General features: G+C 43.6%; 1 protein-coding gene across 2 annotated transcripts; it reads left to right on the top strand.

The window, feature by feature from the left end:
• The first annotated feature begins 412 nt into the window (after nucleotides 1-412).
• Snrpg (small nuclear ribonucleoprotein polypeptide G) lies at nucleotides 413-7,353 on the top strand. Of its 2 annotated transcripts, XM_032906170.1 has the most exons (4): nucleotides 413-538; nucleotides 4,396-4,418; nucleotides 5,235-5,359; nucleotides 7,184-7,353. In XM_032906170.1, exons 1-4 carry the CDS (start codon nucleotides 507-509, stop codon nucleotides 7,232-7,234), a joined length of 231 nt encoding a protein of 76 aa, XP_032762061.1. In that variant the 5' UTR covers nucleotides 413-506; the 3' UTR covers nucleotides 7,235-7,353. The 2 variants fall into 2 exon arrangements, with proteins under 2 accessions (XP_032762061.1, XP_032762063.1); XM_032906172.1 differs by lacking the exon at nucleotides 4,396-4,418 and having other exon boundaries at nucleotides 478-538.
• The last annotated feature ends 8,103 nt before the right edge of the window (nucleotides 7,354-15,456 follow it).

The following is a 15,456-nucleotide window of genomic DNA, read 5'->3' as shown; positions in this document are numbered from 1 at the left end:
AAACGACAAAAATGTAAAAAGAAAAAAATGTAGAAAGTGAAAAAAAGTGACACACAGGCTGGTAAGATGGTTCAGCAGTTCAAAGCACTGGCTGGTCTTGCAGAGGTCCTTAGTTCAATTCCCAACAACCACATGGTGACTCAAACATCTACAATAGGATCTGAGATCCTCTTCTGGCATTCAGGTATACATGTAGACCACTCATACATAAAATATAAATAAAGGGGTTTGTTTTTAAGCGACCTGCCACTTCAATTTTACACAAAGGAAGCTCAGCGTAGCACCACCTCTCTGTCCTGGCCAGTCACTGACGACGCAACCGGAAGCGTGGCTCTGGTCCGCACGTTCAGGCGTCCCATCAGTATCGCGAGATAAAGGGTAATGTTATCGGAAAGCGATTGGCTCGCGCGGCAGTGACGTCAGATACCAGCGCCAAGCCTGCCTCGCGCGCGTTTCTGAGGCCGCTCACTCCTTCGCCGTTGTGCTGAGCTCACTGAAGAGTCGCCATGAGCAAAGCCCACCCTCCCGAACTGAAAAAGTGAGTAGAGTCGGCCCGATCGAGACTCGCCAGTCGCGGGAACCCTTCTCCTGTCTTGCCCGTGCTGCTGCTGCTGGTCCCGGTGATCGTGAAAGCCGGAAGTGGCACTGAGGTCCGGTCGGCATGGTTACCTCAGTGCCGGTGCCTGTCTTCCCAACGCTGGGCTCTGTTAGGCGGGCGGCCAAAGGCTACCTGGATAGGGACCAGAGCAGCGGTCGAGGCGCATAGTTGTGAAAAGCTGGAAACTCACAGGCTTAAAATGATCGATTGGAGTGGGGCGTGGTTGTCTGTGATCTATGGAGCTAATACTGAGGCAGGAGGATGACTGCGAGTTCCAGACCAGTCTAGGCTAAAAAATGAGACCGTGTCTCAAAACAAAAAGTTAGTGGTGAGGTAGCATGTTGTGTTTCAATAAACAAGTGCATTCTATTGCGTTCATCGAAAGAGCTAGTTAGTTAATTTCCTTTTTGATGCTCACAGACGTAATTTAATTGTGTGTTTGTGTACGTGGATGCAGTTATTGCGGAGGCCAGAGTGGGCATTGGATCCACTGGAGCAGGACTTGTAGGAGGTTGTGACTCCTCTGGCGTGGATACTAAGAGCTGAACTCGGGTGCTATGGACAAGCAGTAAGCGCTGAGCCATCTGTAGCCCCAAAAACTAGGTTTCTGATACACTGTCCTTGTATTCAAGTTAAATTTAAATGTCGTGTAATATCTTGCTCTGGTAATAAATCCATGGAGGAACATCCGTTTTCTAATTGTAAAGAGCTAGTTTTTTGAAGAATTTTTTTCTGTACCCAGTAAAATCAGGCAGACCCTTTGGTCTCAGACACTATTGATTGGCCTGAACCTGTCACATATGCACATAGTCTTTGGACTACTCAGGGTACAAGATTAATACTGGGTCGTTTTTCTGTGTATAGCCTGTTTGTTAACTGTAAAGTTCTGTCAAGACACCATTGCAGGGAAAAGGTCACATTTGCTAATTTTGTATTTGAGTGCACATTTTAATTAAAGCAGCCTCTGTGTGAAACCCCTGCTTATTTGGATCTGTTAAAGATTTATTAAACCATAAGTCTGACATTTTAAAAAGAAATTATCCTGTTTGTTTTGATGATGAGTTAATGAATGAAGTCTATATATGTGGTCTGGATTCGGCAGGAATTGGCAAAATGGCATTGGTTTTTAACAATTGGTTCCCTACCTGTAATCTTCAGTGTTCTTGGATTCTTAACAGATATACTTGGGCCTTTCAGAGACTGGAACTAGTGATTGTGTCCATATTTTTGTTGGTGTGTTGGTGGTGTTGTGCTTGGAGCAGAGCCTGTGGGAGCTACTCTGTTCCCTGAGTTGATACCTTTTTCTCATTCCTACTTTTTAAGAAATTTGAAATACTGCTAGATCTTCCTCCTTTATTTTCTCATAAGTACTTCCTCCTTTTACAGCTATTCACTCCTAGTTTAGTGTAACTCAGTGGTTCTTAATCATTTCTGGCCCTGAGTCTCAGTTTCAAAGCTGAGGCCCCCACCTCAGTCTTAACCACTAATTAATTCTGCATTTATCACCACAAAGTCAAATCCAGACTTCTTAGCCCAGCTTTGAAGCCCTGCCATCTGCAATCCAGCAGCCATATTTTACTTATATAACTAAGAACATTTGTCTTAGTTATTGTCTCTTGCTGTAAAGAGACATAGTGAACCAAGACAACTCTTATAAAAGAGAGCATTTAATAGGGGACTTGCATACAGTTTTAGAGAGTCCATGATCATCATGAAAGAAGCAGGCAGACAGTAGTTGAAAGCTTTATGTCCTGAACTTAAGCAGCAGACAGGACAGAGAGACACTAGACCTGGCGCTGGCTTTTGAAACCTCAAAGCCCACCCCCAGTGCCACCTCCTCCAAAAAGGCCATACCTCCCAATCCTTCCCAAACAGTTCATCTGCTGAGAACTAAGCATACAAATATGTGACTCTGGGGGCAATTCTCATCCAAACCTCCACAGTGAACATCAGTTCTCCATCTGTATAATATGGTAATAATAGTACATCAGTCATGAGTATTTTAAACATGCTCCTCTGTTGCTTTACAAAATAACTCCTATTAAAATTTAGTGTTTTAGAAATGTAATTTGTAGATCTATTTCCACCTTCCTTCAGACTCTTATGGCTTAAATTTATATTTGAATTCTATGATGTGCTATACATTAAAACTCAATGAAGCCAGGCCTGGTGGCATAGGCCTATAAAATCTGGTACTTGAGAAGCTGAGGCAAAGAGCTGCAAGTTCAAGACCAGGGTAGCTAAGAAACACTGTCTCTAAACTGAAAAATAGAAGAGAGACGGGGTTATAGCTGAGAGGTTGAGAATTTGTCTAGAATGCTTGAGGCTCTGGGTTCAGGAAAAGGGAAGGAAATGTTTGTATTTTCTAGCCTGTTACTGAAAGGCAACTGATTTGACAGGCTGGGGAGAGTGCTCCAAAGGTAAAGGCAGCTGCCTCCACGTCTAATGACCTGAGTCAGCCTCTGAGACCATATGGTTGAAGAAGAGAACCAATACCTTGAGGCTGTCCTCTGACTTCTGTATTGGCACCATGGTGAACCATACAAACAAAATTAATTTTTAAAAAATGTAAGCACTAGAGAGATGGCTATGAGTGCTTCCTGCCTTTTCAGGGGATCTAGCTCCCCCTTTTCTGTCCTCTTTGAGTTCCTGCCTATACAGCATACATCACACAGACACAAACATACTCCAAGTAATAAAAATGTCTTAATGACCTTATATGTCTTTCTGTAATGAAATTCTTATGTTTGATACAAATTAAAGTTTCAAAGTATGGACTTATTTCACTAACACAGGTTGAAATCTATCCTGAACATTAAAAGCTTAATGCTTTAATGTTAAATAAAGCACTTCATTGTCAGGTATGTTGGCATACCTCTGTAATAATACATACACAAGTCTTTGTAATCGTATTAGTATAAATTCCCTAACCCATGACAATACAGAATTTGGGACTGGAAAGATAACTTGGCAGTTAGGGACCTGAGTTCATTTCCCAGCGTCTATACTGGGCAAGTCACGGTTGCCTATGATAACTTTAGGGTATCTGGTGCTCTTCTGGCTGCAGACGACAGCTGCCCTAGTACACATACACTCACACAAACAATAAGGAGTCTTACTGTTTTAAATGTTGTGTTTCTTTTTTTTTTTTTTTTTAACGTTGGTTTGTGTATGTGTGTACATAAACTCAAGTGTGGAAGTTAGAGGACATCTTAAGGAATTCGTTCTCTGCTTCCAACAGTGAGTTCCAGGAGTCAACATCAGGCTTGGTAGTAAATGTTCTTCCAGCCCAGATTTTAGCAATTTAAGAAAAGGAAAAAGACTTGCTTTGCCTGGTGACACACCTTCAATTCCTCACACTGGGGAGTTCAAGGCCCAGCCTGGTCTACATAGTGAGTTCTGGGATACCCAGAGCTACATAGAAAAATCCTATCTCAAAAGAACAAAAGCCGGGGTTGGGGATTTAGCTCAGTGGTAGAGCGCCTGCTAAGCTCCGAAAAAAAAAGAAAAGGGAAAAAAAAAAGAACAAAAGAACAAAAGCCATTTTATTTTATATATGTGTGAGGATATGTGCGTTTTGAGTGTAGGTGCCCTGGAATATCCTAGAGCTGAAGTTACAGGTGGGAGTGACTCACCTAGCTTGGATGCTAGAAAGTAATCTCAGGCTCTCTAGAAGAACATGGATCCCTCTTAACATCTCATCCCAACCCAAACAAATTATTTTAATTTAACTGATCTGTGCGTGTTTGTGCTTTGAATCTCTTTAGGTAGTCATAATTTTCCCTCTTGCTTTCCAGGTTTATGGACAAGAAGTTATCATGTAAGTTTGCCACCACCTCAATTCCTTAGTTTCTTTTTGTTGTCTTAGCAATAAAAACGTGTTGTAGAAATTTAATACATACAACATGTAATTCTTCTCTGCCGACCAGGTGTCAGAGTTCTAACTAGACTTTTTACTTTGCCTTCTAATGGCCAGTACCTCCTACTTTAGAGTCTATCATCTGAGCCTTCCTGACCTTGACAGAATTAGGAGTTTCCTGTGTTATATGTGAAACTTTGTCCACCCCTTTTCCTTTAAATACGTTACCAAGGAGTTGGGCAAGCAGTGCTTGATATTTCTTGTGAATGTGTAGGAAAAACAGATTTAACTAGAAACCTCCTTACCCATGTAATTGAAGAATACTGAGATTTTAAAATACAAGCCTAAGGGTTTTAGGGTTTCTTTCTACCATACAACAGCTCTTAACTTTGAACTCTGTTACTTGAAACGTTGGTTCATTTGTATGAAGATACTATATAAAATTCCTTACAAATACATTTACGTATAAACGTTGAAGCAGTTTTATTGGGGAGGGGGGTCATTGAGACAGGATCTCGTTATGTGGCCCTATCTGGCCTCAAAGTCCTTGAAGCAGTCCTCCTTTACTATCGCCAAGTCTGGGATTACAGTCAAGAGACTCACATTAATGTCTCCAGGGTCTTAAGGCTAAGCTGTAGGCAAAGAACTGGAATATTAGAATAGAATTAGCCCAGGTTAGGCAGATAGTAGGACTGGGGTCACACACACACACCCTGCTCTGTGAAGGATGGTTGAAACCTTGCTGACGGCTTATTGAAACTTACTGTCTTCTTATAGTGAAGTTAAATGGCGGCAGGCATGTACAAGGAATACTGCGGGGCTTTGACCCCTTTATGAACCTCGTGATTGATGAGTGTGTGGAGATGGCGACCAGTGGGCAACAGAACAACATCGGGATGGTGGTGAGTAAGGGTGGAAAGACTGGGTGCTGGCATCCCCTCTCTCCTTTTACCTCTGGACACATTGAGCCATGGGATTTGATTGATCTCACCTCTGCAGAACCTCCTCAGCCTAGATCTTGAAACAGCTAGCTGTTGGAAATTCGTGTTGAGCTTTGTCCTATAAGGATGGGCACACACATCTAGGCTTTGACTACAGTGAAAAGTTTCTAACATGCTTATGATGCCCCGGGATGGCTTGTTAAGATACAGGTTTTAAGAGCGGGAGAAGATGGCTCAGCTGTTTTTGTTTGTTTAATTTTATGTGGGTGGGTCTTTTGCCTGAATATGTTTGTACCATGTATGTGCCTGGTGCTTATGAGGTCTAGAAGATGGTGTTGGATCCTCTGGAACTGGAGGTATAGATAAAGCTAGTGCTATTAATCCCTGAGCCATCTCTCCAGGCCCAGGCTCAGTGATTAAGAGTACTTGATGCTCTTGTAGAAGTCTGGGATTGGATTCCTGGCATCCACACTGCAGCTCACAACCATCCCAAAGCCCAGTTCCAGGGAATCCAACGCCCTCCTCTGACCTCTTTGGGCACCAGGCACGTAGATGCATGCAGGCAAAGTTTCCATACATATAAAATAAATAAATCAGAAAAAAAAGGGTGCAGGTTTGGGCTAGAAATGTAGCTCAGTGCTATTATGCTCGCCTAGCACACAGGCACTACTTTGCATTCTTGGCATAGGCGCTAAACATAATGACAGCAGTTCATGACAGAAAATAAGATAAACCAGGAGAGACAAGGCTTTGTTTGAAGTAGGTCAGGCTATATGGCCTGCAACTCGGGGAAGTCCTGCTTCAGGCTTTGCAAGTGCTGGTACAGCCTTAGGCAGCTGAGCTTTCACGTTAGACTTTCTTTCTAGAAGGGTAAAGATAGACCCTTTATTATTTTACTCAGGTATGTGTTTTCTCAAGACTGGTATCTGTGTAGCCCCAGCTGTCCTAGAAAACATTGTAGATCAGGCTGGCCTAGAACTCATAGAGATTTATCTGCCTGCCTCATCATTTCAATTCAAAAGTTTATGGTATTACTTTTTTCAGAGTTAAGTATGGTGATGTACATCTGTAGTGCCACCTCTCAGAATCTGAGAATGAGAATAATAATAATAGTAGTAGTAATAATAATGGCTATTCTCTGTAGAGATTTATAATCCCTGTGTAAAGATCAAGAAACACTGGGCTGGAGAGATGGCTCAGTGGTTAAGAGCACTGACTGTTCTTCCAAAGGTCCTGAGTACAATTCCCAGCAACCACATGGTGGCTCACAGCCATCTGTAATGGGATCGGAGGCCCTCTTCTGGTGTGTCTGAAGACAGGTACAATGTACTCATATGAACAAAATAAATAAACCTTAAAACACACACACACACACACACACACAAAAGATGAAGACAGACAGCACATACCAGTAACCCTGGTTCCCAAAAGTAGGTCACAGTGACTTGGCATCTTATAAAGTTAATCATTACTTTTCAGTTGTGATACCAGTCTTTTCTAATAAGCCTAGGAGACGACTTTTTTCTTTTTCCCTAAAATGGTATTTCCCTATGCAGTCCTGGCTGGCCTGGAACTCACAGAGATCATTCTGCCTTTGAGTTACTAGAATTAAAGGCATGTGCCACCATGCCTCAATCATGTCTTGATTGAAAGATTAACTTGGTCCTTGTGGCTTGTTGAGAAAAAGGTCCTTGTGGTCCTTGAGAAAAGCCTTACTGGCATGTCATGTTGGAAAATTATGATTTGTCTCTTAAATGAATCATTTTCATCTGACTTCTTTTCTAGGTCATCCGAGGAAACAGCATCATCATGTTAGAAGCCTTGGAAAGAGTCTAACCAGTGTTTAGCAGTGTGTCCACATCCCTCCCCAAAGCGTGCTTGATTGTGATGTAGAACTAGGTCATGTACATTTTCATATGAAACTTTTTGCTAAATAAACTTTTGTGATATCAGAAGTGTGTTTCTGGTGTTCTAGATGTAGAAGTTGAACAGTTACTCTCTCACCAAGGGTTCTTGGCTGAACTGTTTCAAGGAGTTTTATACATTCAAATGGAAGCTTCTTCCTTAGTGTGAAAGGAGACAAGAAAACATTGAGGAGATGGGCTACAGACATGTGGCTTTTAAGCATTGGTTTTAGTGCCTTTGACCTCCTATGACTCCAAACTTAAGTCCCTGATATGGAATTCTTGGAGTGGGTGGGGGGTTAAGTTTTAGAATATTTATTTGGATGACGCAAGCTGTCTTGCAATAGGATCTGCCTCTTGCTTTTCTATTTCTGTGAAGAAACACCATGACAAAGACAATATTTAGAGCTGGAGAGATGGCTCAGCGGTTAAAACGACTGACTGCTTTTCCAGAGGTCTTGAGTTCAATTCCCAGCAACCACATGGTGGCTCACAACCATCTATAATGGAATCGGATTACCTCTTCTGGTGTGTCTGAAGACAGCTACAATGTTTTTAAAAAAAAGACTCAAAGTCCACCCCTAGTGACACACCTCTACCAAAGCCACACTTTCTAACCCTCCCCAAATGGTTCCATTCTCGGTGCCACCACAGATCCAAACCTAAACAAGAAGTTTATAATAAGCATGTTTCCTTTTGTAACTTTATATATGTTTCCTTGTGATCTATTGTTTTACTCATTCCTGTGGGTGCGTATGTATCTCTGCCTGTGTGGAGGTCAGAAGATAGCTGGGCAGCAGTTGGCTTTCTGTTCCACCATAGGGAGTCTAGGGATTGAACCCAGGTCATCAGGCTTGACACTAAGCATCTTTACCAGTGAGCCAGTCCAGCTAACCCATGCAGCATTTTAGCATACTTGCATTTTGACTGCAAGCTAACATGAGTTACAGGTTTTGAAGTATTTCAGATTAGAGCGCTACATTGCAAGTGTGCTTTTAGCAAGACTGAGGTGTGGCCCAGTGATGGTGTGCCTAAGAAGCTGAAGACCTTGGTTTCAAACCCCCAACTGTGACTTACTACATAGCTACTAAAATAACCCCAAGCTTAGTACTTAAGTACTAAGCTGCATCCTGGAGGTCTGAACTTAGGTCCTCACACTTGAACGGCATATGCTCTTGTGACGAACCATCTTCCCATCCCCTGCAGTCTGCACTCTCTTTTCTGTTAGCTATTAATCAAGGTCTCTGGGTAACGTGTGTCCAGTGAGTTCGCTGGAGCTCTCGTTCTCCTCCAGGCCCTACCCACTCCTTTATTATGGAGGCAAAGGCGGGACTATTACCCCTTAAAGAGTCAGACAAACCAGAGCTGGCAATAATGTCATTATGTAAACTCGTCATTTAGAGATTTTTTTTTCCTTGCTTGAGGGTTGTGATGTCCAGCTGGAGAAAATGTCACCAGAACCAGTGTTTACTTTCCCATGGCCTCAGGTATCCGGTACTGCCGATTTTGAAAAGGATGTGGTCCATCACGTTGGGAGCCCTGAGCCCTGGGCCCCCTTTTATTGGGGGTTCTTGCAGAGCTAGTATTTAGTTTGCCCCCCATTACTGTTGTGTGGGATCCTGGCCCTGAGGTATAGTTATACAATTAGTGGGTGTCATCTGCAATAAGTCCTAGTGAGTAATGGTAGCTACAGCAGACAGCAGCTTTCCTGGTGAGATGACTGAGTTTTCCTTTCAATAAGGGTCTTGTCCTTTTTAACTCATGTAAGGGCTCCCTGCCTTTGCTCTTGAACATACAAAGTGATGAACAAGGCCTGTTCAAGGTCTTGGCTCAGTGGTTAAGAACCCTTGTTATTCATTCAGAAACTCAGGTTCAGTTCCTAGAGTGCACATGGGGGTTCACAATCACGCTTAACTCTAGTGTCACAGAGTCATAACATTTTCTGACCTCCACAGGTACCAGGCTTGCATGTGTTACACATAAATCCGTGCAAACAAAAGTGAACACACACACACACACAAAATCTACAAAAAAATTTCAAGAAAAATCAGTTTACATGCTGGGAGGCAGAGGGGGCTGGGGTCACTACTGAGGTTTCAATTTCAGCTGACTTTCCTGGTCAACGTGTGGACTCCACCTCTTGGCCAGTCTCAGTCTCTCTGTCTCCCTATCTCCCGCCCCACCCTCTCTGATTTTTCAAGATGGTTTGTATAGTTCTGGCTGTCCTTAAACTCACTTTGTAGACTAAGCTGGCCTAGAAGTCTTTCTGCCTCTGCCTCCCAAGTGCTGGGATTTAAGATGGATGCCACCACGTCCCAACTCAATCTCTTGATCCCTGTTAACTACTTTTGTGTCACTGACAACATGACAGAAGCAAGTTAAGGAGAGACATCTTGCCTCAACCTAGAGGGTGTCAGTCCATAGTTGCCGGGCTTTGCATCCTGTGTAATAAGAGCATATGGGCAGGAGACAGCTGTTACATCCAGCAGATAGAAAGCAGAGAGCACCGTGTGATAGAACCTCATAGGCCTTCACCCAGACCTATGCTCAACCCCAGCTCCCAAAGTTCCACAGCACTGGGAGGCAAAGGACACACACACACACACAGGAAAAAGACCTTGAGAAAAATAGTGCGTGTGCTATAATGAGAAAAGGCCTGTGGAAGAAAACTGCCGTGAACACTTAAATGAAGTGTCAGGTTGGAGACAGCACCGATGTGGAGTATACTTGCCTAGAATACACGAAACCCCTGGTTCCATCCTTTGTACAGCACGCAGGGGGTGGAGGCAAGAACAGAAGTTCAAAGCCATTCTCAATTATATAATGAATCCAGATTCTCGAAACTCTGTAAGCACATGATGTCTGCTTCATGTCTTGTTTGAGACTGTTATGATTTGAATCTAAAAATAACTTGGGATATTTTGAAAAAAATGTCATCATACAAATAGAATAGTTAGAAAGGGGTCACTTTATCTCTACTGCCCAAGCGTAAGGATTTGTAGATCGAGTTGGGCAGTTACCTTATCTTTATAGTGCTTACTTTATGTGGAATATTTTGTCTTCATCTGCGTCTGCTCCACATGAGTGCCTGGTGCCCATGGAGTTCAGAAAAGAACATTAGATTCACTAGAACTGGACTCACAGATGGTTGTGAGCCACCATGTGGTGCTAGAAATTAAACTCAGGTCCTCTGGTTGAGCAACCCGTGTTCTTAAAATAATTTGATCATTTCAAAATCAGAAGTTTATGTCATACATTCTTTCAAAGCCAGGCATAGTGGTGCACATCTGTAATCTCAGCCCTCAGGATCTGAGCACCATAGTGACAATAGCTAGTCTCTCTGAGAAGGATGAGGGTTCCTAGTCACAGGTTAAAAACAGAACTGGTAAGGTGACAAGTGCAAGTAATCTTGGCACTCAGGAGGCTGAGTCACAATGAGTTGGCATCTCATAAAGTTTATAACGCTCCAATCCAGAAGATCTAGAAGTAGCTCTCTGCTGTGGCTCCATGTCCTATAAAAGGTCTTTGTGCTAGCCTTTCCCTCTCCTCCCACCATTGTGTTCCTATGTTCTGATTGTTCTGTACCAGGACTAGGATGTAGTTCAGAGTACAAGCATAGCCTGCATAAGACCTGGGCTCAAAGTGAGCAAGGCCCCCATGCACAACATGCACAGTAAGAATCTAGCATAAGAACAGTAACATCCAGGAATAACAGTGTGGCTGCTTGTGTCTGACACAAGTGAGGAGTGGTTATGAAGAGAACAGCCACCCCCTATATGCCAGTTCCTCCTGAGAGGGTAGTGAGGATGTCGTCCATCAGTTGGTCATTCAGCTCAGGCCTGATTGGCGCCTCACAAACTCAAGAGATAATCTGAGGTCAGCTACCAACAACCATATTGGCCTGTAGCTCCCTCTTTTGACCTCCGTGGACATCCTCATAAATGCATGCATATACACTTGAAACGAAACTAGGTAAAAAAAAGACTATTAGCGTTACTAAACACAGTTTGTACTTCTTGTTCTCAGACATGTTTCACTTGCTACCTGGGACAGAATGACATGGAGTTATCGCTGAAACAAGGGGTCAATGCCTGGGATGCTATTGCCAGTTGTCAACTTGGTAGCTGTACCTAGAATAACTAAAGTCCAGACATGGAGGGCTCACCTATGACCTAGATCTTGACACTCGATGACACATGCTTTTGATCCAGATCTTGAGGCATAGTGGCAGTGAAAAGTTTAGGCCCAGGCAAGGTGGTAAATGCCTTTAATCCCAGGAGACAGAGGCAAGGCGATCTCTGAGTTCAAGGCCTGCCAGGGACAGAGCAAGTTCCAAGTAAAGAAAAGTTTAGGTCCAGGAGTGGTGGTATATACGTTTAATCTAGGCCTTACCTTCTGCTGGAGGTCTACAGAAGGACAATGGAAGAAGGAAGACTTCCTTTTTCCCCTGCTTGCGCTTACTTGCCAGCACAGCTGTCAGACCTAATTCTTCAGGATTCCACCTTATACAGAAAACCAGCTGAAACACCCAATCTTGTGGGACTGAATGACTAAGATGGTTGGACTTCCCCCTCACAGCTGCCCATTGCTGGGTGAGTTGGGACTGCAGACTGTAAGTCATTCCAATGATTTCCTTCACTGTATAGAGACAATCCATGAGTTCTGTGTCTCTAGAGAACCCTGACTAATACCATTGCCCTTAACAATCTGCCCACATAAGCTTACACTGTCGACTATAATATATCCCTTTAAAATAGAAGGCTGACTGCCAAAGTGCACTTCTGCAGCATCTCAGTTGCTTGCTCACCGAGCTAGTGGTTTTAGAGTATAAATGAGAATACAAGCTGGATCTGGGCCTTCTAGGGGCAGCTGCCTTGCCTTTCTTTGGACAACTGACGAATCTCTTCTTCCACTCTCAGTGGTACCATAGTGCTTGTTCCAAAAAGATTCCCACAACACACGCATAAGTAATAATTAAAAATTGTATTAAAAAATGTCCTGAGGCTCAAAAAGCCCAAAGAATTCAAACAAAAAGGAAAGAAGATGAGCTGGTTTCAGCTTTCAACCTGGTCCAGTCCCAGGACAATAAAGAAAAAGAGAAAAGAACAAGAAGAGTTTCCTAGCAGGGTTGGGGAGGATGTACCGGCGACTTTGGTCTAAAGAGCTGTGAACTCACAAGAAATGTTATTTCTGTGCTTCTCCAGATCATGGCAAAAAGCTGTGAGGGACAAGGATAAAAAAGAACCCCTGGGAATAGTTTAACATCTGTGCGGGAAGGCCTTCCTTCCTTCCTTCACCTTAGCTCTGTGGGTGTGGCACTCACCTCAGGGCTGGCCTTCCCAGTTTTAACACTGGGCTTCCTGAAACAGCATTTCCAGAAATCCCAGTGCACTCTCTTCAGCAGCCTTAACCAGAGGAAAAACAGGCAGAAAAGCCGGTGAGAAACAGGAAAAAGAAATTTGCTTCCAGTTAGAAGAGGCAGTTGTCTTGCAGCTAAATAAAGGGAAAAGTGGAGCCATATGGTGGTGACACATGGCCTTTAATGCCAGCACTCAGGAAGCAGAGGCACGAGGATCTCTATGCTTTTGAGGCCAGCCTGGTCTACAGAGTGAGTTCCCAGATGGCCAGGGCTACACGGAGAAACCCTGTCTCAGAAAACCAATAGATAGGTAGGTAGGTAGGTAGGTAGATAGATAGATAGATAGATAGATAGATAGATAGATAGATAGATAGATAGATAGATAGATGGAGATAGTAGATGAATGGATGGATGGATGGATGGATGGATGGATGGATGGATGGATGGATGGATGGATGGATGGATGGATGGATGGACAGATGGATGGATGGACAGACAGATGGATGGATGGATGGACAGACAGACAGACGGATGGATGGATGGATGGATGGATGGATGGACGGATGGATGGATGGACGGACCGACAGATGGACGGACAGACGGATGGATGGATAGACGGACATACAGACGGATGGATGGATGGACAGATGGATGGATAGATGGATGGATGGATGGACAGATGGACGGATGGACGGATGGATGGGAAAGAACATAATGGAATCATTCTTCTGTGATGCCAAGGCTTGCAGTGCCAAGGAAGTTGCTTCTACAAGGATGGGGTGGGGAGTCTTCTACAAGGATGGGGTGGGGAGTCTTCTACAAGGATGGGTGGGGAGTCTTCTACAAGGATGGGGTGGGGAGTCTCCACTTAGTACCAGGGAAGCCTATTGGGGACTGAGGGGATTGGTGCTGCTCAGGCTTAGCCTCCATTGGCTTGGCAAAGTCCTTGCCTACCAAACCTCTGGTTCTGTGGGAGGAGTCTCTAGAGTTATCTAGCAGACCAGTGGCCCTGGATTTTAAAGTCTAGGTACCAGCACGGGGGGACACACCCCAGAGTTAGAAGTAAGCATATCTCTGTGAGGTTAATGCCAGCCTGGTCTACATAGCAACTGCCAGACCAGTCAAGGCTACAGACTGAGACCCTGTTTCAATAATAATAACGATAACATCAATGACAATGTAAAAAACAACAACCGAGAAGACCGGCAACTCAGAAATTAACCAATCGCTGGCTATGCCATTTCCAGAAATGTATCCAAAGGACACTAAAAAAAAATTCACAGATATACACTTACACATCCATGTTTATTATAGTGCCGTCCATAGCAGCAAAGTCGTGGAATTGGCCAGGTGTCCATCAATGGGTGGTATGGACAGAGAAAATGTGGAACATATACACAGAGGCATTTGATGCACCTGTAAAGAATGAGGGCAGAGGTCCTGAGTTCAAATCCCAGCAACCACATGGTGGCTCACAACCATTGTAATGAGATCTGATGCTCTCTTCTGCTACTCATGGACATGAAATAAATAATTTTACAAAAAAATTGTGATAAAGATGCTAAAGTGTAACTCTTCATAATTGATGGCTTCTGGTGGGGGTGCAGGTGGGGAAGGACTCAGTTTTCTTTTAAGGGGCTGGGAATGTGATCATGGTCTTTAATGGTGGTGGTAGTGTTCTTCCTCCTCCTCCTCCTCCTCCTCCTCTTCTCTGCCTCCTTCTCCTCCTTTATTTTTGAGGGGAGGTCACAGGGTTAGGGTAGGGTAGACCTGGGAGGACAGGGAAGTGAGTGTGATGGGTACATGGTGTGAAATTCCCAAATAATCAGTAAAAATGTTATGCTGGAGAAAATACATCAGATGCTGGATGTGAGGTCATTTCTGTTTTATGTTGTTTTGCTTTGTTTGTTTCTGAGACAGGATTCATTATGTGGCTGTACCCAGCCTAGAACTCAAAGAGATCCACCTGTCTCTGCTTCCTGAGTGCTGGGATTAAAAGCATATGCACCATGCCTTGTCTTTTTATGTAATGCGTTTTTTATGTATATAGGTATTTTTGCCTGCGTGTACATATGTGTACTACATGCATGCCTAGGCCTACACTGGATCCCCTGAAACCTGTACAGATTGTCGTGAGCCATCATGGGTTGCTGGAAATCAAGCCTGGGTCTCCTGGGAAAGCCGCCAGTCTCTTAACTCCTGAGCATTCTCTCCAACTCTACTGAAATCTTAAGACAATTGACGAGTGGACACAGGTTTTTTTTCCTATGCTTGCCATAACTTTTCAGTCAAATTAGCCATGGAACTAGACTGTAACTCAATGACCCTTTAGGCTAGTGGTTCTCAACCTGTGGGTCACAACCCCTCTGGAGATCAAATGACCCTTTCACAGGGGTCATACCAGATATCCTACTTATCAGATACTTACATCGTGATTTATAACAGTAGCAAAATTACATTATAAAGTAGCAACAAAAAATAATTTTATGGTTGGGGGTCGCCACAACATAAAGAATTGTATTGAAAGGTCATGTACTGGGAAAGGTTGAGAACCACTGGGAAAGGTTAGGCCCTTCAGGATCAGGCTCCTTCTGCCTCAATGGTGCTTCAAAACCACTATGTCTTGGACATACTTACAGGGTTACAAGAGGTTCCTGGTTGGTTCTGGCAGAAGACTGCTGTGTCTATGCCAGTCAATTTTGGACATACAGATGCAACTAGAAGCCCAAAAGGACAGACATCTGACTTAAGGGAGAGCCTCTGAGAAATGGTTCCTATAAATCAGCCATACGGCT

Source organism: Rattus rattus, chromosome 6, assembly GCF_011064425.1.
Source record: "Rattus rattus isolate New Zealand chromosome 6, Rrattus_CSIRO_v1, whole genome shotgun sequence".
Lineage (NCBI taxonomy): Eukaryota > Metazoa > Chordata > Mammalia > Rodentia > Muridae > Rattus > Rattus rattus.
Note: the sequence above shows the minus strand (reverse complement) of the source record. Positions and strands in the feature narration are given on the sequence as shown.